Below are 25,738 nucleotides of genomic sequence, written 5' to 3'. Positions count from 1 at the left end.
AGTCCTGTGCATAAATATATTAATTAGAGCCATATTTTCTGAATGAATATTATATGAATTCTGTTGAATCGTTTGTGTTTAAATTTGATCTCAATTTTAACTTTTGAAGCAGAAAAATAAAATTTAAATTCAAGAAACATCCACTAGGTGGCAGTGTTTACTTATTTTTTAAATTTTTATCAGTATTGTAATAAAGAGGTAGTATTTTGAGTGTAATTCCAGCTTATTATTAAATCTCTTAAATTTTAAATGGATCTTAGTTACTCTACAGAAATATTTTGAGGCAAATTGCTGCTTTTTCCCCCCCAGATATTGACATTAAATGGGAAATTTTTCTACCACATGTATACTAATGTTCCTCATCAGCCATCCTCTTCCTCTTCCCACTCTTACTTATCTGAAGTGTGTCCCAGAGGCTAGAGTAGCTCTGGTTCTTCTCCCAGAGGAGACTGAGCTAATCGTCTCTGAGCTAGAAGAACACGTCCGTAATCCTGGAGGTTTATCAGCAGTCCTGCCTGATAGGAAGGCAAAACACAACGGACTAAAAGCTGCAACTCATTTTGCAACAATGCCACAATGACAAAGCCACTGACCTTTCGCTCTGACATATTTGTTATCTGAAATGAGGTCATCAATTGGTAATGCAGTTTTACTATCAACTGTGCTTCTAATGCCATTATTCACATCATCTATGTAATTTGTTTTATAATAGGCTACTTAAACTAGCTGTGCTTTTTATGTTCACAGTGATCTGAGCTACACTGCTGCTATAGCATCCAATTTAGGGGCAATTGAAGCAACATAAAGATTGCAGCCAGACACATCAATGAAGATTTGCGATTCTGAGGCAGGGGAACAGTCAGCCTATTTCTAAAATAACAATATTCCTACAGAAAAATGTAATATCTTAAGGAGAGGGCCTGCACATTTTCATTTACATATGTACTTTGAAGTATTCAATGGCTCCTGCCTCAAGCACTGCCCATCCATCTGCTCTAACATAATTCACAGTGATAAGAAAATTAGCACTTTCAGCTTGCATCATTTATAAAGGAACACGTCCAATGTGTTTCAGCCAAAGATTGCCTTACATCATATTACAGAGCTGAAATCTTTGGTGAAAAGATGAATGTTACCAAAATGATGGGGGGGAAAAAGGGACTTGCCTGGTGGTTAAGCTTTAAATCCCTCTGCAATAAAAAAAATTCTCAGCTTTTCACAACTACTTTATCATTCATGAATATAATAAGGCAGCATGTCTGCCACATAATAAATCTGAATGCATAATAACACAGCATTTGCTGGGTTTAGAAAATTTAATTTACTTGACAATCCTTAAGAAGAGACTCAAAAATTGGGAGGACTAAGGTCATACATTGCAAAAAGTAGTTATTTCAGTCACATAATTCATGGAGAGAGCTCACATGTTCATATATAATAATTGCACTTTATAATTATAGAGACAGTTTGCCATATAACTCACCAGGCTGACATAAATAAATAGTATTACAGAACCATTGCAGACACACAAAGAACTACTCAGTCACACATCTCAAACCATCAGAGATAATATAGCCCTACATAGAAGACACTAATAGATTCAGACTTCCTGCTCTCCAACATGGCACTCTATTACACAAATCTCATGAAGCAGTCACCTTCTAGAGAATATCTATATTTCATTCAAGAGAAATGAGATTTCAAAATGTTAAAAAATACAACCAGGGGGCACATCTTGCTTGGCCTGAATGAAACAGTGTTGATTTGGAAATGCAAGAGTCCAAACAATCTGAGCTGAGCGTTATGACACAACATCAGTTAAGATGTTAAAACACATTACAGAAAAAAGATATTCACATTTATATGCAATATCCCCCCCTTACAGTGGACATAAAAGTTGCATCATGATGAAAAAGCTGAAGGGTGCCAGTTAACTGGGAGAAACAACCAAAAGTTCAGAGAATAAAGCAACGTTCACACTCAAATATTTATGTTAAAAAATATACAACAGATGCACAAAAACTATTACCAGAGCTCTTTTTCAGATCTAAGGACGTGTATTTTTTGACAGGTACCCCCTAACCAGCTCGGTTCTGTGTGTTTCCATTTTTTGTAAAGGCCTACAAAAATCACTTATAAAATATACAGTAAATATTAAAATACAAGTGCGATCAGGTGCTCAGCTTCAGTGTTAAATCAACAGCGGTCATGTTCAGCGGCCATTAAAGATACAAAAATAAAAGGTGAAGAGTCTGTAGCATAAACCTGTATCTCAAGTCATGATTATCGTTTACCTTTTTCAGGCATACAAACACAAAGCCTACGAATACATGCACAAACTAAAAAGGCATATCTTTCTCATAGATGTCTAAACTGGTACTTCCATTGTCTAGAAAAAGTTTGTCTTCTCTGTGTCCCACTGCGAGGTTGCACCTCGTCTTATCTGTAGACGGGGAGCTGGATGTGGGCTTGCTGCTGGTGCTCCAGCTGCTGAGGCATTCCCATGGCTTCATATCCACGGCCCAGCATGCGCTCTTTGATGCAAGGAGGGTGGATCTCACTGATGAGGCACTCCAGAGACTGCAGGCTGCTGCTGAGTACTGCAGCGTGGCACAGGCTGAAACTAGGGAGCCCACAGGAGAGATTTTGGTCTGTGCTGTAAGCCTGGGTATGAGGAGGAAGAGGGGGAGGAGGAGGAAGAGGAAGATGGAGCTGTGGCTGGTGGTGTTGGTGGCAGTTTGGGTGGAGATGGGGGTGATCTCTAGGCCTGGCTGTACATGTACCCGGTGCCAACACCTGAGAGGTATAACAGTCGCTGTTAGGGTTGTCCCAGAGAGGAGCGAAGTACTGTCCAACCGTACGCTCCCCCTGCATGGTGGCGTGACTCAGAGAGGAGCTGTTGACTCGCTCCACATTTCCAGGGTGGTGTCTATATGACAGCTGTGAGGGGCATGGTAAAGGGAGGCAGGTTTCAGGAGACTGGCCAACCCCAGCTTCTGCTCCTCTGTGCCCCTGAGCACTGTTACTTATACTGTACATCCTCACTGCTCCCTGCTGATAGGACTGCTGCTGCATTTGAGCTTTGTGCTGCCACACTGTGTAGTCTCCTCTCTCTAAGTATCCAGCTTTGGCTGTGTCTGCACTCTGTGTAGGTAGCACTGCCCCCGCAAAGGCCAGACTGCTCTGGGGCGGCACTCCCAGAACAAAATCTGAATCAGAATGCGCCACCGCAGCCACAGCCTGCAGCGAGGGGCTGGCTCGAGCCTCTCCCCCCAGCTGTAGGGCCTGTCTGTGAGGAACCCTGCTCATCTGCCTCATCAGGCTTTGAACCTCTGCCAGCTCAGACTGGGGGGCCAGGCTCTGATCTCCAGAGGCCATTCCTGCAGTAGAACAAAGAGTTTCAATGGGTACATCAGGGGGTTTACATGAGCTTATGTGATAGGCCTTATGCCCATGTCTGACCGTGTAGCCGTTATTCACAGGATTATTATACGGTGCCACAGAAGTCTGAGAGTTTGCATGTTTAGTCCTCTTGCCCTCAGAGGTTTTCACAATACCTTTGATCACCACAGAGGCTTTGACAATGGCTAGTAAACCTTGGTAACCTCCAGAGTGTGGATGTGAGTATGGGCTATAGTGTTGGCCTGTGGTGTCTAAGCCATTGACAGTCTTGTTAAGCTGTTTATGCTGTGGCACACGCACATCAGACGGAAAGATTTTGATGGACAGTGGGCTATTGGCAGTTTTCTGGGCAAAAGCATCCAACTCTGCAGGAGACGGATACCGAGAAACCATGGAGGGTGGTTCGCCTGAGAAGAAAGGAGAAAAAAAAAGAGATCAGAATACATGGAGCCAAGAAAAGCCCTGTGTTTCTGTTGTTTTTCCCTTGCAGTTTCAGACCTGTTTTAGGGGACAATGGTGGACATCAACCAGTCATAAACTCATTTTAAGGAGGAAAATGCCTTTGGCACTGTTTGATCTGCGCTTCATGAAATTAATTCAGACTTTGTTTAACACAGAATTAGTTTACTGGCAAATCAAATGATTTAAAGTATCAAGAAGAGAAGAGATTTTAGTGTGTCCGACAAGACATTTAACCATGAATCCACAGTGGGTAAATGTGGAAAGGGTTCTGTGGAGGAAGATTAGTTTAGTAAACAATTTAAAAAATACATACAGTATGGAGTACTTTTATCTACAATTACATGCCACTGAACATATCTGGGGCAATATGGGGGTAGTGCATTGCCCAAGGACACAGTGACACATGGACCAATCCCCTTGCTAAGCCATAGCTGTTATTATTTGTCTGAATGTGTGATAAAACACTGCACAGTTCTGTTAGAAATAAAAGGAAAATCTGGACTACAAAGAATGTAGTCAACATAGTTCAGAAGTAATGTCTTCTTTAAAAGAGAATGTGGATTATGGCTCCTGTAACTTTACAGGCTATTTACAACCCCAACTGAATGCAACAATTTGCAAATTTCTTATCGTAGAAGACTCGCATAGGTCCAGTAATTGGTATCCTCAGTTCCCTGTTCTTAAAAGAAGAGGGGATGCTACAGAGGTAAAGATGACCCTGTCCAGACCTTTTTTAAAGACATTTTTCTGCCATCAAATTGAAAATGAGCCAATATGTTACATGAAGTAGTGAAATATCTCAATAACAAATCTGTAAATCAATGCATTCTGTTTTTATTTACATTTTACATAACATCTTACCTTTTTTTTATTTGGGGTTATATAAGCAGGAAAAAAAAACTCATATAATCCACTGAAAATCCCAAAAAGCATAATATTATATTTTTAATACTTTTAAAATCAACTAACTCAATTATGATCACTTTTAAAAAATTGCTTAAAAAAATGTCTGCAGTTAGGCTGAACGTTTACATTTCTAATCATCCGGGCATCGGCAGCTCCTGCAAATTTAATTTTGTTCTACTCAATGCTTTTATAAATTGGACCAAATCTACTGCACAAGCCTGTAGAACAAACTGTGCAGGACATGCTGCTGCTGGAAAAAAGAGAAACCATGAAGAGCACCACTGATTGAAATGTGTGCAGGAAAGCAGACAGGACAAAACAAGATTGGATTTAAACACTGTTGTTCAGACTATTTCATGGCTGCTTAACTCCTAGAGACTAAAAAACAAAAAAAAAAAAAAAAGGTGGAATATGAGCCTCATTAAAAAAACAATAAATCACCTGGTAGAAATTACAGCCACCTTTCAGAATGACGGAATTTCTGACAGAGAAAAGAAAATCCAGAGAAATTAACCTGGACCACACGTGAGTACGTGGAAATCACAGCAGGCAAGAGAACAAGGCTGTAATCTGCAATAAAGGGCAAAAAAAATAAAAAATAAAAAAACAAAACACTTCATTTCATTTTCAATAACAAAACCAATTCCAGCCATGCGGGGGAGAGCTCGCTCATTGTTCCCATTTGAAATTGATTTGGGAGTTCATTTCATTTCAGGCCTACAGTGAGCCTCCCGACTGTGAAAATGAGTCAATCTACAAGATCCACCTCGCAAAAGAAATAAATTGGGTGTTTAAAATGGAAGAAAGAGGTAAGGTGGAGTGTTCAATTCATCCAACAATCTCCCAGCGGAGCAGAAGGAAAACGCACCATGGTGCCAGGAGCATGAATGAATTCTGGAGAGAAATACAACAAAGCAAAACACTGCTTATTATGTATCACAGCGTAGTTGCTGCTATAGAAAACAATGACATCTGGGATGTTGGAGAGGTGTTTGTACTGTATACAACATCAAGATGTGAGCTCGCTCTTCTCTGGTTTCCCATAATCTTGCATGTGAAAAAAGTGGTGACAGGAAAAGCCAGCTGTAATAACAGTTTCTGGCTTTTGGCTAAAAATGTATTATTCATGACCATAAAAGATAAGAGGGAAAAGGATCATAACCACCTGAAAGGAGCTTAGATGACTAGAAGCAATTACTTTTAAAAATGTAATGACTCTTTGCATCGCCATACAACAGGGTTGATACCATTTCTTTCTGCCTTGGGAAATGTTTTGCACTTACCAGCGATAAATAATTTGACTAAACAATTTAAAACCTGGCATTTTCACCATTTCTCATTGGGTACAATGTGAATGCTAAGCCCTGAGTGGTGTGACTGGCTTGCCGCTCCACAAACACTTCAAACACTTTGAATGCTAACACGTCTTCACAGGGTGTCTGATATTGTTAGTCCACAGATTACAGCCCTGTCAGAGCTATGGAGACACAACACAGCTGCACTTCCCACTGCGGCTGCCTTAATGTGGCACTATGGAAACCTCATTAGCAAATAGGCACTCTGCATTCGTATTTATCATCTGAGCACCACCACTGTGTGACATATGCATAGAAAAAAAAGAAAGAAAAAGGGAAAATAAAAAAGAGAAATCAATTTAAGTTATACTGATAGAAACCCCTATTACTGGTTAATGTGGAGTCACATCTGAAATCAGCATGATCAGCATTAAAATTGCTCTAAATTACAGCCAGAGGTAAGTATCTCCATCTTGGTGAGTTTAATAGCAATCAGTAGTGTTAAATAGCAGTAAATTGCAGCACCATGCTGTGGTAAACTGAGCACCGCACGGGATGTTTACATGCTTTCTCAAAGCATGTGGTAGCTGTAATGAAAGCAGATCTTGAAGTCATTCTTCACCATCTTCACACATTTTTAGCTAGGACTGAATGTCCAAGTTTAGTCCTAGCTAAAATGTGTGACTCATTTATTACAATCTAGCACGGAGATATCTCAAATTTCTCTCTAAAGTTGTTCACAAAGCACAAGCATATTGTACAGAGGTTGCTTTCTCATTCAAACTGTCATCAGGACTCGTACTTATCCGTGAAAATGCATGAAGCATCACTTCCTTAATGTTAAAAAGAAGAACTCAAAGAAACTTGCAAAACATGCAACGCCTATTATCACTGTTTAATAACCTTGTTAATTAGGTTTACAGTAAAAATAGATGCAGATAAACATTATCTGACCCTAAATTAAAATGAAAAAGGTGTCTTGCCAAGCATTGCAGCTTCCTAGTGTTTAATCAACATGTTTAATCAACCCTTTATTGCTTTTACACAACTAGTGATGTGTTGTCAAATGGAGTTTTTTTGGTCTGAGTGCCTTATAACAAACCCTAACAACTGTGTTTTCATGATCAGATGCTCATTAGTCCACAAAGTCAACTCCTGGCCTTGATGTTGCAGTCTGCTAAGCAACTGCTACCAGCTGTGGCGAGCCTGTCACTATTCTTGCTAATTTATTTACCTCACCTGAATTATTAGAGATGTCAACTTGTGCCTTGCAATGGCAGTGTAAGAATCTCTGGGTGGTGCATGACCTTCATTGTTCTGGCATGGTTCTATCTGTGAAGGTGTGCATAAAGTATGCCAGGTGTGACTTGCAGGGAGGTAAGACCTCCTGCTGCTTGGAGTGTTATACTGAGAGTTTTAACGTTGGCTGGTTTTTAATAATAAATAGTCTCTAGTTTATAAGCTTGGTTATAACAGACTTGAGATAGAAAGAGTCTGTGTTCATGGCCCCAGATCTTCCAAAACCAAAGTAACTCCATGTGAGAAAACAAGTCTTTGCTTGAAGTGGTCACAGCTTATTTACATTTGCATCCTGTGGTGAGAGATCACAAGCATTTCTCAGCAGTAAAGGATTACCAACAGAAGAAAATGCTAAATAATTCCTTGTCTACTCAATTTTTGCTGACAAATTTAAAGACATTAATTTATTAATTAATGAACTCCACAGACTGTCAACTCCATGCCTTTTGGAGACACGTTTCCTAAGTTTATTTACTGAGTGGGGCTGTATTCACACAACAAAATTCAGTGCTGTAAAATAAAGATAAGAAATTAAAACAAATATGAGGCTGTTCACATGACAACGGGGAAATGGCAGCTGTGTGTAGTGAGGTAAGGAATGGCAGGAAGATAATTAGCAGTCTGACCTTAAGCACTTAATCACCCTGAACCTGCAGCCTGTATGCTGTATCTCTCCTCAGCCCTGACAGCAAGCAGAGGCAGCACAGAAAATAACAGCAGCCTCTTTTTGCAAAAAGCAGCCTTGGCCAAAGCCATGCTGCAGTACACAACTCTTTACCTTTTAGCAAAAATGAGCAGAATGGCAGTGATGTGTGATGCAGCAAGAATCTCAATCAATTTAATACACCCATGCTTCAATGTTTTCCTGATTCAAATGGGTTTGATGCATTAACCATGCTGTTGAACTGTTATGGCACTGAGCAAAACTGGCACACTTTCACAGGAAACACCTAATCCTGATTTCCTCCTTTCATGCAGGGGACATGCTGGGAAAGAAAGGACTGGGGGAGGAGGGGCCCCAGTCATAAACCCTGAATCACAACTATAAAGCTAATTTATTATGTGATGTGTGTCTTTGTGATCTAAACATGAGAATAATAAAATATAAAGGGGCAATAAAACAGTTTTTAATCATGCAGTGGTGGATGTACACTCATGGTCTTTCATAACCTTCATTCCACCCACATGCAGTACCACTCAATGCTTTCTGCCACTTTAAAACTGGCTAATCTTTTTCCCGTGGTCACACTTGAAGCCATTTCCCCCACAGATTAGAGCAGAGACCTCATTGTTTTGGAGCAGTTTGAGTTAATCACTAATTTATGGGCAAAATAAACCCCAGAGGCTGGGCTGAAACGGGAGTTGGACAAGCTTATTGGGTTTCCAAAACAGCGGCTTCCAACCACTTCATACCCAGAGGGGGAACATAAGGAAACAATTACAATGACTGCTAGATATGATTCCCACATGAGATAAAACTAGAATCTATCCACATTGGCAGTGCTGCCAGGCAAAAAAACCCATAGGTCTTTGATGTTAGGCTAAGGCCTTATCTTGAACACTTGGGCGAGATAACTTGTTTACTTGTGTCAAATCCTCAGCAGGAACATGGCACTAAAAACTGGCAGTTAATTACAGAACAGCACATCTCAGCAGGCATAAATACTTGTTTACCACACTAATAATCCTCATATTTAAAATACTTTGGTCTACCTTAATAACTAGAGACCAAGCTCAGTACACACACACACACACACACACACACACACACACAATGCATTTAGCACCCGTTTATCTGTTACCATGGCAACGTCTTCTATGCACCCAGTTGGCCCAATAAGTCCAGTCATTAGAAGCATATGATTAATTGGTCCTGCCTTCATTCATTCGTTTGAGATGAGCCTCTCCGATTGACTATCTGCCGCTTAGCCACAGCAAACAGATAACTAGCAGCTGCCAGGGTTCTCCTACTAAATGAGGGCCTCAAGGTAAAAAAAAAGGGTTATTTTTCAATCACCTGTTTGATTATATATGCAAAACACATCCTGCTGTCTTTGATCATTTCAGCAAGTTTCAAACACTGCATGTCAAAGATTCAATAAACAGTTTAAAGCTGCAGTGAGGCACAAAAGGGATTCCAAAAGTCAAAACAAGCAACAGCGTGATGTCAATAGCTTATTAAGGTGTTGTAAAACCGCCAAAAGAGGAGTCACTTTAGAAATCTCCAGCTCTGGGACTGAAAGTTGCATTCATTTTGTACACTGATAATTTCAAGGGACTGATCATGGATTACTTTTATGGTTTCGATCAACATCAAACTCTGTAAAAGTGCCTGCTTTCTTGATAAGAAGCAAAAGATTGTGCAGAAGCCGATCAGGCAGAACGGTGTTTGTCCACCAATCAGAAGTTTGTGTGTTTGATCCCTGGCTTCTGAAATCAGCATGTCAAAATGTCCTCGAGGAGGCTACTGTATTCTGTATTACATTCAGAGCGGAGTGCACAGCAGAGATCTGTGTAAAGAATAAAAAAAGCTCTGTGTGAATGTGGCTTCGACAGTGAAGCACTTTGGTCAACCACACTAGAAAAGACCTCTATACATACAGTCCATGTACAATTTGCCATAAACTTGCAGCCAGCACCACCGACTACTTCTCCACACTAACTGGAGCCAATGTTTGCTGTATTTTAAGCTATACATCATCTCAAACTGGACAACAGATTTGACAGCTGATTCTCTATGTTTCACACTGCAGTAGGACACATGACATGCTAACTCCAGAGCCATGTGCTCTCAACTTCCTCTCACACTAGCCTCTCTATATACGACTTTTCTCAGTAAACACCCTAAACAAAAAAAAAACAGACCCCCATTTAACATGCCTCCCTCTTTCTGTGTCAGCAGCCTCTATATGAACGGTGCTCCCAGAACAGTGTAACCTCAGGGTTCAACACTTAGCTATGTGTGCTCGAGGAGGCTCTGGCGAGTACTTCTTTGCACCAGTGTCATTCCTCATTTGTTTCTGTGCCACTTGGCCCAGCTTGGGCAAAGTTTCACTTCTCAAAGCCAGCCCAAGCACAGGCCAGAAGCGTGGGAAAAAAAAGCACTCCCGGCCCCTGCTTTCAGGCTGAGATAGCGAAGAAGAGCACAGCTCTCATTTATTCTCATCTTCATAACTCTTGTTTCTCAGAGATATTCACATGGGTTTATGCAGCTGAGAGAGAAAGAAAGAGAGAGCTATTGTGTCCAATCCTTCCATTTATTGATAGCTAAAAATGGAAATGGCTTTAAAAAAGCACAGCAGTAGCTAAACACTGTCCCCATTTAATTTGATCCAGCACCAGCTCATTTAATGAAGAAGCCTGGACCACACAGACTGAGCTCCCATCAGGAGTCTGTTCCCTGTGGCTGTGCTCGAAATGTCAGAGTAGAGCTGGAGGGTGCTGCACTACCCACAGTCACAGTACATAAAACTCAAAAAGGGTGGAGGCCCTGCAGGTAAACAGGATGGGAAATACATCCCTGGTTATGCCTAAGGCAAACTAGATCCTTCTGTTCCAACATTTAGCAGACATGTGCTCCACTGTTTCCCAATTAATATTTAATAACAAAGAGGTATTTTGCCTGGGGAAATGAGAGAGAAGAGTAGATAGAGCAACAACATTTTCTTCATAGTTGGATATGCATGGCTTAGCTACAACTAAATAAAAAGAGGGAATAATTAACTACATAGTCTATCACAATAAAAGGGTTTTTGTTCACTTTTGGCTGTTTAAAACACATGATTATGTGGATACTTTACAAAACACCTTTCTTACTGCCGTGCTAGGCTTTTTGCACCTGCACCGACAGCTTTTATGGTTCTCCTAACTACAGTTTGAGAGGTTTGGTGACCGCAGTAAACTCCCAGCATGGCTCCATTCAACTTCAACCTGAGAGGAAGTCCAATTATCTAGAATAAGTAAAAACACCTGTGTAAATGTGCAGGTGTTAGGCTCAGAAACCTGATTATTATTGCATCATTAAACCTGAAAACAATAATGTGCTTTTTCCTTTTTCCAAACTTCCACAGGATGCATTTACTAAAAACGTACTCGGTGAAAGTTTAAACAGTGTAGCATTAAACTGGAAGATATCCTGCATGAGAATGACACGTCCATGCAAGCAAACCAGACTGGTAACATTATTACTGTATCTGCAATCCCCGTTAGTTTGAGCAGTGCAGAAGCTTATCTTACATGTGAGAATATAACATGAAATACATGAAAAACAGAAGAACAATAAATGCATTTATGTCTTTAACCTCATTCTGTGAACACAGGCTATCTAGAAAGGCAAAGACAAAGCAATTTGGATCACTGCACAAATAACACAAATGTAGAGAAACCTGCACTGAAACAAAACAGTCCTATCAGACAGGATCTAAATGTGCAAACACGCTGAACGTAATCATTTAATTGAAAGAAATCTAATCACAAATCCCAGGCCTACCTAACCTTTCAACAAAAGCAGCATAATCAGTCAAGATGAAGGTCAAACAGCACTGACATGAAGCCAAAAAAATGTGAGCATCGTTAGTAGCCCCTGTTTGAGAGAGTTGATTAACTCTGTAATTTCAGAGTCCACTTTGACCTGCATGTATTTTCACCGCAGGAACACGTTGATTACTGACCCAATTAGCAGGCATCATCATCAAGAGGCTTGTTATTTTAATTCAAGAAGCGTCTCAGTAGCGGAAATCAAAGCTAAAACTATGCATATAAATCTTTGACTATACCTGGAAGCAGCACTGTTAGAGAGAGCATGGCCTTTACAAGGTAAAGGAGGACTGAGATCAACATTCTCAAGCAATCTTTATTGTGTAATTAAAAAAAAAAAAAACGGTTTCCTTTTACACTGATATCAAACTGTGTGTCTTAGACTAAATGTCTCCAGCTGTGTGACAGACTTACCTTTGTGGGTGCATGGCTGCAGTTGTGGTACTGGCAGCAGTAGTGGTGGTGGCTGAACATCAAGGCTTTTGGGTGTGCAGGCCAATCTCTGGGATGAGAAGTTCTGCCGTCTCTGGATACAGGCTAGCATGATAGTTCACTGGGGCTGCACGCAGCCTGGGTATTCCTGCTAAAATTAAGTAGAAATAACAAGTTTTTGACTCTGTGTCAATGCCTCCACACTAAATAAAATGCTAGTCAAACTAAAACAAAACCAGACAGCTCTCTGATGCTGCACTTACAGACAGCAGCGCTTTGAGCTATATGCTCACCTCCACCTGCTCACAGTAACAATGTACATGTAAGTTTAGCACGTCAGCAAAGTTAACATTAGCCAATTAGCATGTGAGGACCGAGAGTCTAACTGAGCTTGATGGGATTGTCATTAGTTGTGCAGGTCTAGGGGTAAATCCGGGGATTACCAGAGATTTTAAGTAGTCTTCCGCATGGCATCATGGCTGTTCCATACTTAATGGCAATCAACCAAAGAGATATCAAGACATGATAAAACTGCAAAATGCTTGTGTTGTTTTCATAAACGTAGAGGATTTATGCTCTGGAGAACATTTTCTTTGCAATCCATCCACCACCCTATAGATGTTATCTGAGGCTTGACCACAGTGTTAGATGGACCATATATATATAAAATATAAGAGCCTTAGGGTTTCAAGAATGAATTCACTACAGAGCTCCATCGACATAAATTGATTGTAATGGGCAGCAAGGAACAAATCCTTTGACAGAGAGAGAGAAAAAGAGAGAAAGAGAAAAGGCTCTGCTCCATCCAGCATGATTATGTTGGATATGACTACCATGTATTTAACTTCTGAAACCATTATAGTAGCCTATTGTTATTTAAGGCTCTTTCTCACTGCCTTCAAGTCGGACCCCAGGTGACTTCCTGTCAGTTTTTTACATAAATAAAAAAAATGGACATAAGTCTATGGTAAATAATTTTCCCATTTAAATAAACAATGAATCATGGCATGTTTAAGGGTGTGGCTCCAATTTAACTGCCAGTTAAGATGTCCAATTTTAGGTTAGATGTATTTTATATGTATTGAAAATCTTACAAGCACCAGCTTGATTCTGTTGAAAACTACAAGCTTGCAGGTAGAGAACACTAAAATCTCACAGGAGTCTGCTTCCAAAAAGGCATTTTCAACATTTTATCAGAAGCAGACATAAATATCAGCAACTACCAGGCTTTTTTTTTATCATTTAGATTCAACTCCTCTTTGAACTGCTGATATTGGACATTTAAGAAAGTAGAACCTTTTACCGATGACTCAATCACCTTCATCTGCTTAGTTCTTATGATGGCTCTTTCCTATTATCAACCTTGCTCTGTCAGTTGCGATCACACAGATCATTACTAACCCTCCTGTAGCCTCAGGCTGTGTGTTGAAACACTAACCAGCCCAGAGACCTTGGTTTCTTGTTCTGTAAATTTATGGCTGTATTGATCAGCAGAGAAAGCCAAAAGCAGCTCACTCCCTAAAGTAGGCTGTGCTGTTTGCACAGTTAAGTACTGTCAGAGGAAATGAGAGCCTGTGTCTGAACAAGACTGCTCTTCTCCACAGCTGAGCAGATTGAAGCAATCATTCTGAAGACAGAGCCAGGCATTGAGGGAATATTTCAGTGATAATCACTTTTGACATCCTCTTTGATTATCTTATAGAGTCAGCAAAATCTGAAGGCTAGATTGCAACACACACGCACACACGCACACAAAAACCCCTCTAGCTATGGTGAAATATGTTGATGTATGTGAATCAGATATCTGGTAAACAGTCAAATGCTACCGATGCAAAATGTCACACACGTATACCATGTGATATTAATAGTTAATCAATGTAGTGGTTACAAATAGAAACTGTGCTTTTTCCTTACGAAGCAGTAGTACCCGACAAGGCTAATACCAGCCTGCAGCATTCAGCTGTCAGATTGCCTTTTTTCCTTCCTTGGTATTAAAGCTCTTCTTTTTTTGTTTTTACTTCTCCCTGAGGGTCCAGAGGGCAGCTAAAGCAAGTCAACCACAGAACAGAGTGTTCAGTGATGGACTGCAGAAATATGATTACCTTTGCTTCAAAAGGAAACAGAGACAGTGTTTTTCTTCCCAAATATATATATATATCTATATATATCTATATAGATATATATAGATATATATATACACGCGTTATATAAAAACTCCTTACTTCCCTGCTTTATATCCCTTAAAAGCTCCACTCCTCCACTCTATATCTGTCCTTTAGTGACAGGCTCACTTCAAACAGCTCAGTGCAACCTGTCTCGTGTGAAGATGCACGTCAAGAGAGCTAAAAGCCTCAAAATGTTCAGATTCCATTTTGAAAATAATAGCAGTTTCACAACAACCCCACCATTACTGCACATTTGCCAGCAGGGAGATACTGAAAAAGCAGTAGGAATACAAGAGAGAAAAGGCATCTCCAGGGAAATCCCTTCACAAGCAGAAAATAAGTCATGAATCGGAATACCTTCCATTACTCCTGTAATTTGCAGCTGGAAGAAAAGACATCAAGGAGGGCATTAAAATTCAAGAAGAGGCCAACAGTGGCTTAACTTAAAAAGTTTCAATGAAAGCAGGACAGGACTGCATATAATGATGCTTTCTTTTATGCTGCCATCAGACAGGAAAATACAGTATAAAGAGATTTTATAAAAACTGAATTCCCTTGTTAAATGTGTTATCTGAAAAAGGAAAGCAGGATATGAGATCAAAGTTTCCCCAGAATGCACAAAATAGCAGTCCTCCATTCTTCTGCATTTCACTCAATATAACCATTTTCCATATGATGCCATAGCAGCATATCCTTCAGCATTTGAAGCTGAAATACGTGACAGCTGCAGCAGTAATTGTCAGCAACCTCAAAGATGTCGTTCATTTACTTAGCTTAATTTATCCTTAAAAATTAAGGTCAGAGATCTAGTCATTTACATCACAATCAATGTTACTCTCCTTTAAAGCAGATTTCTTCAATCAACTTTCCAATAAACAGCTAATTTTGCAAGACATTGAAGAGGAGTTGAAAACTCCCAGTGTCTCACCAGTTCAGGCTTTCAAGGACTTCTCTAGCGTGCATAATAAGGACAAAGTTTAAGCTGCACAAGCGTTTAATTCTGGCCATTCTCAGACGACATCCGTGCAGCTGATAAGCAGTGGGACGTGGTCCACTGAGAGTCTGCCAGCGAGATAAAGACCTTCTGCTTTGTAGTTCATCTAACTGTCCCCCATGGCAGTGTGATAACAATGTTTTAGGCTGACAAAGTTATTTTTTGAAGCTTTTCTCTAATCATAGACAAAATGTGGCCTCTCCTGGGTTTTTGGGACATTTTGCATAATGATGAGGTAAAGACAAGACTCATAAGAGACGTGATGCAGAATCCTTACCTGAACAGGCAAAAACTGCTCCAGGCAACTACAGATGTCTCATCAAAGTAGCCAAATTAATATCCAGGCAATCTGATCAAAGTAACTACAATTCTTAAGATAATCAAAAATGCGAACGCATGATTACCAAAACAATCCACAATTATATGAGAAAAATCATAAATAGATTATGCATTGCTCACCTATTCAGCTCTATAAAGTGACAGCACATGAATATCCTTCAAAGATGGAAAAGGACCTAAATTATACATGCACACAGGCAGTAGCATCTGTCTGACCTTCTGTCAGTCTTTTATAACTCTGAGCAGCATTGAGAGTCAGAGCAAAGATAGACGCAAATTGCACCGAGCCTCCCTCTCAGCAAACACAAAATGCACAGATAAAAGACGCACACTGGGCTCTGCACGCACCCTCGCCCTGCCATACTCATCCGCACCTTTCTCGACCTCTTCTATCTCATATCCTGTTAGCAGTTCTTAGGAGCTTCACTTAATGATTACATGACAATGAAAAGGTTTAAGGCAAGCACTCTTTTCAGTCTGAGTGGATGGCCATGAGTGCTATGCTAATGTTTTCCTTCTTCCCACTCAGGATCCACAGATGAGCCAAGGGAAAAAGAGCACAAACGCAAAAACAGAATGATTTAGGAATAAATAAATGACAAACAAAGAGCAATTAGCTATCAAGGAAAGGAGGAAGAGTACCGTTGAATATGGATGAAATGGTCCATGAATGGCAAACCACTGCTGTATAATCAATTGTGTATTGTGTATGGTTTCTATAATGGTAGGCACTGCAGGAACCTGTCAGTAATAGAGACCAGACATGGAATCTTAAATAAAGGCAGAATTAGACAGCAGTGCTGCAGCAGCTGCTGGATTCATCTCTATACAACCCTCCGCACATGCATAGATCCCCTCCAATCCCCTCATACATTTTTAATAGAATCTATTACTTCTGGATTAGCCGATAAGAGCTGGCCTGGTTAAACTCTCTAATAGTTTACATAATTGGTATGAGAACAGCACAGAAGAGAGACCCAGATTTTTTTCCTCTTCTTTCTCTTTGTAGAGAAAGTAAAGGAGGACACAAAGGTTCACATACAGGATAACCAAACAACCCCCGAGTCACTCGACTCTGCGTTGCAAGAACACTGCAGGCCTGCGGCTCGTAACAATGAGCCTCATTACCATTGAGATTAGCTCCAGTAGAAGGTATTACAACTTTAGAAAGCATTTCCTTTACATTTTTTAGTCCACGCTTTAAAATGTATGTCATTTATCTCTGGGCAGTGTTCAGACAGATGTCCAGAGAATTCATTTAGATGTAAATTATGCAGCATTAGAAAAGCATTAACATTGCAGCCTGTCTAATGCAAAGACACAGCTGTGTTACAATCATGCAAATCAATTTAAAATTGTATGTCTTATATAACAACAGAAATACTCTACCAACAAACTTTAATGGTCTATGCAACTTCTGTAAGCTCACTAATATAAAAATGATTAAAACTCATTAGAAGTCTGTCAAAAGTTAAATAAAAGCCATTATAATTTTTTCTCTCAATTAAAAAGGTTGCCTTGTTTTTAATACATTATCACACTAACATAAATCAGCTTAGCTGCTCTTGACTTACTTTACTGTGTTCATAATTACTGGCTGCTTTTTAATTTTTACAACATTTAATGTTATTCAAATAACTACTTGAAGCTAGGGAGGTGATTTATATTTTGGTGAAACTTTAAAATAGAGCCGACTTCCTCTGTAATATTGAAGATAGAGATTTACACATTGTATTTTCTATTATCAAACTATACATGCTATATAATTAGTAACTTTAAATTACTTTTAAAAAAAATAATTAGTGGAGTAAAAACAATATTTGCACAATAATGCGGTGGGAAAGTAGAAGTAGTCATGGAAAGCACAAATAACTCAAATGAAATTTTGGCTCAGCATTTGACAATAAGGTAGCATTTATCACTGCAGCAAGTCCATGGCATGAAAGCTGGCATAATTCATTTCACAGTTTCTGTGAGCATTAAGCATTTGTTTGAGGTTTACAGAGTTCACAACAATTAATCAATATTTGGAGCTAATTTAGGCTACTTCTAAAAGTGTGTCTTTTAAAACAATACTGGTGCCATGATTAGTTGTCATCCCATCATTTTTGAATAATAAAACCATTAACTAAATGTATTTTTTTTAATAAAGTATAAAGTTCTTTCGCCCAGCGTTCATCTGTGCAAACCGCTCTATGCTACTATGAGGACACACCAAAGAAAAATACATGCAAATATTTGTTATTTGGAGAACTAATCTTGTCTGCTTAAATGTAAAGAGACTGAGCACATATGAAGCCAGAAATCCAAAACTTTACAATTAAGTCTTATCTCTGAGAGCAGCCTTGGGTGGGAGTAAGATGCCTTGGACTGATCCAAATCTGCCCCTCCTCCCATCATCGTTGGTGCCAAGGTAGAAGAAACACAATCCATAGGGTAAAGTCTGACCAATGCCAAGGTAGTATTAGAGGGTAAACATTGCCTTATCTTATCCTTATCCCTCTATACAAACTGAGAAATACTGTTGAAGAACTGTGGGCTACGTGGCACAGCCTTCAGAAAACCTTGACTCAGGTTGATAACCGATCTGAACAAATGTGCTGCATGTTTTGCTGAACTTGTTTTCCTAAACTGTGACTCTGACTTCATTTTGACATCCCCACTCAACCAATGGGACATTATTTTTCCGTGCTCCAATTCCACCAAAAAGAGAAGAATTAGCTTTTGTTAGACAAACATAACTCCTAGCAAGCCCCGTCCTCTGGCTGCTCAGTTTAGGGTCAGTGGTTCCATGATCAGCCATTTAAATTATGAAGCAAACATACAACTCATTATAAACTAGAGAAAATTCTGCCTAAACGGCTCTGATGTGGTAGACATCCTAAAAACAAGCTCTCTTACACAGAATAAAAAAAAAATGTTCAAGTAGGAAAAAAGTCTTTGATCTCTGGACCAAATCATGATGTCATCATCTCACTGCCTTTCTTTTCAGGGCAAATGATGCTGCATCAGTGAAATTTGGCAGTAGGATAATCATTAATTTAAAGTAATTACTAGATAGAAGAATGTAGACCACATAATAATAATGACCTTGGCTGTTCTGTCCCCAGTGACCCAAGGGGCTCAGTCCTTAACCTTACATCCTTTAACCCCTTCACACACCCATCTCACACCCCACCCTCCTGTTAGACTGAAAAGACCAATTAGACAGATTTCAGAAGATGGCAGGCCACTCGTAATTACACATGACAACCCCTAGCAGATTACAAAAGGTGATTACAAAGGGTGCACATGACAAATTGTTAAGCAGCCTGAGAGTTTGGCATTATCCTATGTGATAGTTAGAAAGTGTAGGTGCTTATACATTTTTAAGCCATCTGCTTCCTCTTGTCATTTAATCGGCCAACTATAAACTGGAAAATTCAGTGTACACTTATCTGACCCTGAATGAAAGGCAATGGATGACATGATAGAAATAGACACGACCTTAATCAGCCCCCTGCACTGGCCTGGGTAATAATCTTCCAAGAAAAGGTCATTCGCACAGAGAGCAGTTCCCCTCATTCAGTAATTCGGAAAGCCTGGAGATTGAGCGAGCAGGGGGAAGCTTCACAATAAATCAGAGCTCAGCTTCTCTCCTGAGAAAGCAAAGGGAAGCAGGCAGCCAAATGACAAATCCCTTTTCTTTACAGAGTTGGAATTACTGCTGGGGTGTGATGCGAGATCAGAAGGAAACCCCTGTGGGGATACCTGCACACTGACTGCTGAGATGCAATGCAAATGATGAGTCTGGAGTACAAGTTCAGGTTCAGGCAAAAACAGAGATATTCAAGGAAGTATGAGGAGGTAACTAGTACTAGTTAGTTGAAACAGATTTATGACTGGGTACTACACTAAATGTTCAAGTTCAGGTCTAGACAAAAGCAGTGTGCTTTTTCTTCTTCTTCTTTTTTTTTTATTCTGACACCCAGAAAAAAGAAGATAAAGCACCAAATTGCAAGCTTTTCTTTACTGCCTCTGGTGGTAAGCTCTGACATCCCATCTCTCTGAGTAATAAAGGATCTGGCACAGGCAGGAAAAGCATGCAGGGTTGAATTTCACACCTGGCCAATAATCTATAAGAACCTCTGCTGCGGCTAACCTTCAACCCGGGCTGCCACCGGTGCAGTGAGGTGGGATGATCCCACCTCCGGCTCTTTGACAATAGAAATGGACACACTCAGAGGCAGCCCCTGAATGACCAATAATATACTTCAAAGCACTGCCACTGAGATGCTGACATATGAAGCACCTTTGAGCTCTGGCAAAGCCATCATCCTGTGCACATGTGCAGATAGATACTGGTTCACACTGGATCAGTTTTGAGAAATAACAATACATATTTGTAAATATCACTTATATAAACTGGGCATATCTTCCATTGGGCATATATATATGTATGTATATATATGTGTGTGTGTGTGTGTGTGTGCGCGCGCGCGCCCTGGACGTCTTTCACCACTTACGCACCGTCGACCTAAACTCATACACTGCAGCATCATTATTATACCCCCCATACGTTATTGTTAGGTTGTACAAATATATATTTAAACAACTACGCTGATAAATGACAAACAAAATATTTCCTGAACAAAAGGAAAAAGCTCTCCATAAACACAAATACATTGCTGTGAAAACAATATGAAGGAAATAAACAATATTTATATCTTACAGAGTTTTGTCTAATCATAAGGCTTGTTTATCTTTGGATCGCCACGGGTGATTGGTTCCTCTCCTCCTCGGAAGGCGTTATTTCCTTCGTCAAAGCAAGCTCGCCACTGATTTCTCGATGAGCGCTGGAAACCTCCGGAGAAATATCCATTGATGAACCTGACTCCATCAACTGCACTTCCGCGATATGTTCGACGCTCGCGCGGAAGATAATTTCACCGATTAGGTTTTGTGTGCAGCCGCTTAAGTATCATCTCTGCGAGTCTACTGAGCAGCGTAAGCGACACAGAGAAACGACTGTATGGGAAAAAGAGACCTCTACACTAACCGGCTCCGGGCCAATCAATCAAGGCTGAATTTGAATATTCCCACGCCTCGACCAATCAAATGAAAGCGAGGGCGGGGTCTATATGATGTCAGAGGAAGCACGTTTCCCTGTTTAGCGGAAAAAATTAAAGGGAAACCGTTTTAAATACATATTAACCCAAAACAAATGCAAGTTTTGCTTTAAGCTGATCATGAAAAAAAGGGTTTTTTTTTTAACAGCTAACCAATCAATGGTCCTTCATTAGCCTTCAACTGGATCAGGTATGCGCGAGAAGAGTTAATTGCAAATAACTAACCACCATTCAAAACTCCATCCATTCTCACTCATTGTCCTGCTGCAACTGGCCAGTTTTTTCTTTAAAAGTAATGTGGCATGCACAAGATAATGAACTGTTTGTGCAAGATTGAAAAAAGTAGTGCTTCTTTAAGGTATTTTAAGGTATTGTTTTGGCTTTTATTGTTGTTTTGTCTCTCTTTGTAGTTATTATTTTTTTAGTAATATTTCGCAGATTAAACTGTTTGGGCCCCTGGACTTAAATAATAATTTAGGCCCATTTAGTGACCTATCCACATTTATCACAAACATATGACATCATTTAATGAATGAAGATGTTTGCATTGATGAGTAAGATTTCATTACATCATTGGGTAGTTTTCAACAGTTAAGAAGAGGATGTTTTGCGTTCCTATAAATATGTTCTGCAACTCTTTAAGATAAGTTCAAGAGGTTAAACAAATACACTAGAGTCCAAACGTAACACCAAACACTGAAATGTAATGTAGTGGGTGTACAACATTAATTAAAAAGAAAAGGAAGGTTGTTACACATTTCTTAACATTATACTTTAAGCCACTGAATTTAAAAGGTGTAGCTGATATAGCTTCACCTTCAAATGGGAAGTCCTTCTTCACACCATAAACCATGGTCTCATAAAGCACTAAAGCACTTAAGGTAATCTCACAGATGACAGAGTGGCACCTTGTGTTTTCTTCATAAGTTCATAAAAATCACAACTGTACCACATAAGTTTAACTTGGAGGCAATGGCATCACAAACCAAATATGAAATTAAATTGTGTGCACAAAAGCATTTCCAGCGCAAATAACAACAGTAATGTGTCCTGACAGCAGAAAGTAAACAGATTTTTATTATGAATCCTGTCTCTCTGCTTAGAAATTATTCTGAAAAAAGGAAAAAAAATTTTTATTTAGCCAGTTATTTGTCCAGCAGTTACTAAATCACTTTCAGAATATAGAAGAACAAGATAAACATTTACTCTGTCACAATTTTTTTTTAGTGATCTATGTGCCCTTTTGGGCTTATAATGACCAGTAAAAAAACAAACAAACAAAAAAACAAACAAAAAAACAAAAAAAAAATCAAATCTGCATTGAGGTGGTTTGTTATGAATGTGCTCAACATTTGTATTTTACATTTTTAAATTCTGCCTCCTGAGGTGGATACACTTAAAATTACAGCATGTATCAATGTAATAACCTTCTGTCTTGTTACCCTTAAGGACATGAGGTTTGTGCCATAGTCATATAAAAAATGACTGTTTATGCTCGACTGCTCGCCCGGTTTAAATTTAATGATAGTTTCCTATTTCTGCCAAAATGAACAAGCTCTAAATATAATGGCATCACAGCATGGAATGACTGCATTATAGACAAGTGGTAAATGTACCTGACTATGAATGTCCTTGTGGGAGCATGGCTTGCTGATGTGTTGTACAAAATAACCATTTTCCATGTTAAATATTACAAGATAGTAATGTAGCAAATGTATGAATGATTAAATTAATGGATGAATTTCACTGAGCTGTTTCAGGTTGAGGTTCCTGGTGCTGAACACAGAGGCTTAAACCATTCATTATTATGTCATGTATGTAATTAATAAACACGCAGGTCTTTAAGACAAATCTTAACGTTGCAAATGTTAAATGTTTTGTTTCTAGTAGGTTGACTGCAGCTGTCTCTCTTCTTAAAGGAAAAGTTTGTTATTTCAAGTGAGATGCTTTTTTCTTAACATCAGTCCCACCAGCGTCCTGAAAGCAGTTTGATACCCTTCTCACGTCATATGTTTTTTAGATATGAGAGCAGCAAAATGCAGTTCATTATGTATGAACCACTGAACAGAGTTAGGGAAACTGTTTTTCTCTGTCTTAGCTCTATTTCTTTCCACATGAAAGAGCTCCTCTAAACTTATGGCTTCCTGAGGTCATTGTCAAATGTAGTATCTGCAACACACAACATACATTTTAAGCATTTTTCATCCACAAAAACTAAATTAGTTACTGAAAATTCACATAAATTTGGCAATCCATAATGCACAGTCCTGCACTCATCACCCTGCACACTGATAAATCTTCCCAACAACAACAGAGTTGTGAGATGATGGAATTCAACCATACTCCCTTCAAATCAAACCCGTCAAAAACATCCATTTGTTATCTTCAAAGGAAGACAGCCAGGCGCTCTCCGAAGCGCTGAGATTTATAGCAGACACACTCTGACCCACTGTTGCTGAGGAATACTGAACTGTTTCTTGACAGCTCCCAAGTGTCATTTTTCAGCATGAATGAGGCCTGCAGATGGCAAATGAGGTTACCATGCCAACTGATGCTCCTGTATTGAAAAGGGAACACGAAAATGGGAAAGAGTTCTCAGATTAATTACATGTTGTTAAAAAGAGAGTAAGGAGTCTACTTTAGCGTGTTTTGGAGGCACATTCACCAAACATGACCTTTTGAAGTTAAGCTTTATAGGTAAAAAAGCATTCATTAAGCAGCTTATGGAGGACCTGTGTTTTTTTTTTTTAATAATGTTGACATGGTCCACAGTATACCACAATTGGGAGTATTCCAGTCCTTTCCATGACCAGATAAATACTTTTCTATAAATAAAAACTATTCAGTCACACACAGCAATGCAAGCACACAAAAACATAATAATCAAAGGACATCAATAAATCCTTATTGCCAGTTAGATTATAAGGATGACTGTAAGCTTTAGCAAGTCTTGCTTATATGAAACTGGGAACAGAAAATTATAAATTGAAAGCCTGTTTATTGGTTGAAGACTTGGTTGTTTGATCATTCAGACTGATTCTGTTTAAGCCATGTCATCATGCCCTCATAGGATGTCAAGCTCTCCCTCTTAAGATGGTCTTCATCATAGCAGAATGAACCTGGCAGTGACAGTAATAAAGAGCTCCATCTGCGCCTTGCAGGCAGAGGCAAATGAACCAATTAAGGTCTGCTGAATTCCCTTTTTTCACCTATTGGCAATGGCACCTGTCATCTCCATCATGATGAAATGAAGAGACTGCAGGGGTAATTAAATACCAGCAGGGGCCTGAGGGCAGACCTAATAAGTCTCTTTAACAAGCTAACAAGAGATCTTTTTGCTTAGGGGTCCACAGAACTCAAAGCAAGGTTATAGTGAGAGAAGATCACTTATTGCACACAAACATCCAGATAGCTAATAGGGCTGCAAGTTCCTCAGAGAAAAATGTCCTTGTTGAGAGATATGTGCAAAAGCTAAGAGACAAAGTACAAAAAGCCTCCTATGCTACTATTTATCTGTCACAGTGATCTTCACTGCTCCAGTCAGAACTGGTTTTCCTATTTGCTCAAAAGCACTTTGCAATGCTGATATACTTTCAAGCATGAGTCTCCTTTGTAGCATGTTGCCATCTGCTGGCAAATTTATAGTTGTGCAACGATATCATGCAGAAATTGTTGACAACTGATTTCCGACAGTAGTGTACTGGGCACAAAGACAAAACATACAGATGCAACTAAAAATGCTGATCAGAATTGTGCATGACTTTTAGTCTAAATTTTTTATAACTTATCAGTAATAATCAGTTTATAGTCGTTAGTAAACTGATATTTTTAAGTCACCGGCCACTTCAAAACATTATAGGAGCAGTGATCATAAGGAAAAAGAAAAGCAAATTTATATGCTCGTCAATACTTCCTGTATGAGCAAGATCAATCAAAGAAAGAAAATAATGTTCAATGGTTTGCTTAGACAGCTCATCTTGTTCACCTGATCCTAGTGTTGAGTTGATTGACCCTATACTGAAAACAACTGTGGGACCCTTCACATAAATATACAAAAATATTTCAGTTTCAATTCCCTAAGGCTGATGATCTGACTTGGGGCACCAACACTGTCACAGCCACATGAAAGGCATCTTTACTACCTAAAGAAATGGAAGAGAGTTAGTCTTCCACAGAAACTGAACTTCACTGAATTTCTGTTACTTTGCTATAGAGTGCTCTGACCTACAAACTTTTAGTGTGGTTCTCCAGCTGCGCTAAGGCTGAACAACAAGTGCTTCAGTGAGTGGTGAAAACAGTTGGGAGAATCAGTGGGACCATCCTCCAGGAGAGCACTTCTATCTACACCCGCCGCTGTCTGAGGAGAGTGAACATTATCCTGCGTGACCCAGCACACCCTGTACATTCAGCTGGTGCCCTCAGGGGGAAGATACAGGTTCATCTGAGCCAGAACCAGTAGAATGAGCCACAGTCTATACCCTCAGATAGTGTGGCTGCTCAATGAGCTCTTTAAATCCCCTTTCTACCCTCCAGTCAAACCCCCTCATACATCTTCCATACAACCACAATAATTGTGAACTGGACTTCTTAACACTGTTTATTTACAGCACTTTGGGTTTATTGCACTTTCTATTGCTATGTCAGATGTGTGATCCTTGAATTTGATCTAATTGTTGTCTACAGTGATAGCTGAATTTAACTGAGTTGAACTGAATTAAACTGAATGGAAATTAACTGAATTGAGAGGAAATACTGCAGGCTTAGAGTAAAAATCTTTTAGGTCTTCTCTATTTTCTTTAG

At 39.5% G+C, this 25,738-nt stretch overlaps 1 protein-coding gene across 3 annotated transcripts; it reads right to left on the bottom strand.

Annotated features, from left to right (window-relative positions):
- Nucleotides 1–128: 128 nt before the first annotated feature.
- Nucleotides 129–20,802, bottom strand: LOC121629863 (protein FAM222A). Of its 3 annotated transcripts, none has more exons than XM_041969714.1 (3): nt 20,542–20,802; nt 12,315–12,483; nt 129–3,809 (listed from the first exon to the last, which is right to left on the bottom strand). In XM_041969714.1, the coding sequence occupies exons 2-3, from the start codon at nt 12,442–12,444 to the stop codon at nt 2,440–2,442; spliced, it is 1,500 nt and encodes a 499-aa protein (XP_041825648.1). In that variant the 5' UTR covers nt 12,445–12,483; nt 20,542–20,802; the 3' UTR covers nt 129–2,439. The 3 variants fall into 3 exon arrangements, with proteins under 3 accessions (XP_041825648.1, XP_041825649.1, XP_041825650.1); XM_041969715.1 differs by having other exon boundaries at nt 12,315–12,480; XM_041969716.1 differs by lacking the exon at nt 12,315–12,483.
- Nucleotides 20,803–25,738: the final 4,936 nt, after the last annotated feature.

Source organism: Melanotaenia boesemani, chromosome 19, assembly GCF_017639745.1.
Source record: "Melanotaenia boesemani isolate fMelBoe1 chromosome 19, fMelBoe1.pri, whole genome shotgun sequence".
NCBI lineage: Eukaryota > Metazoa > Chordata > Actinopteri > Atheriniformes > Melanotaeniidae > Melanotaenia > Melanotaenia boesemani.
The sequence above is the reverse complement of the archived record's forward strand: the minus strand, read 5'-3'. Positions and strand labels throughout refer to the sequence as shown.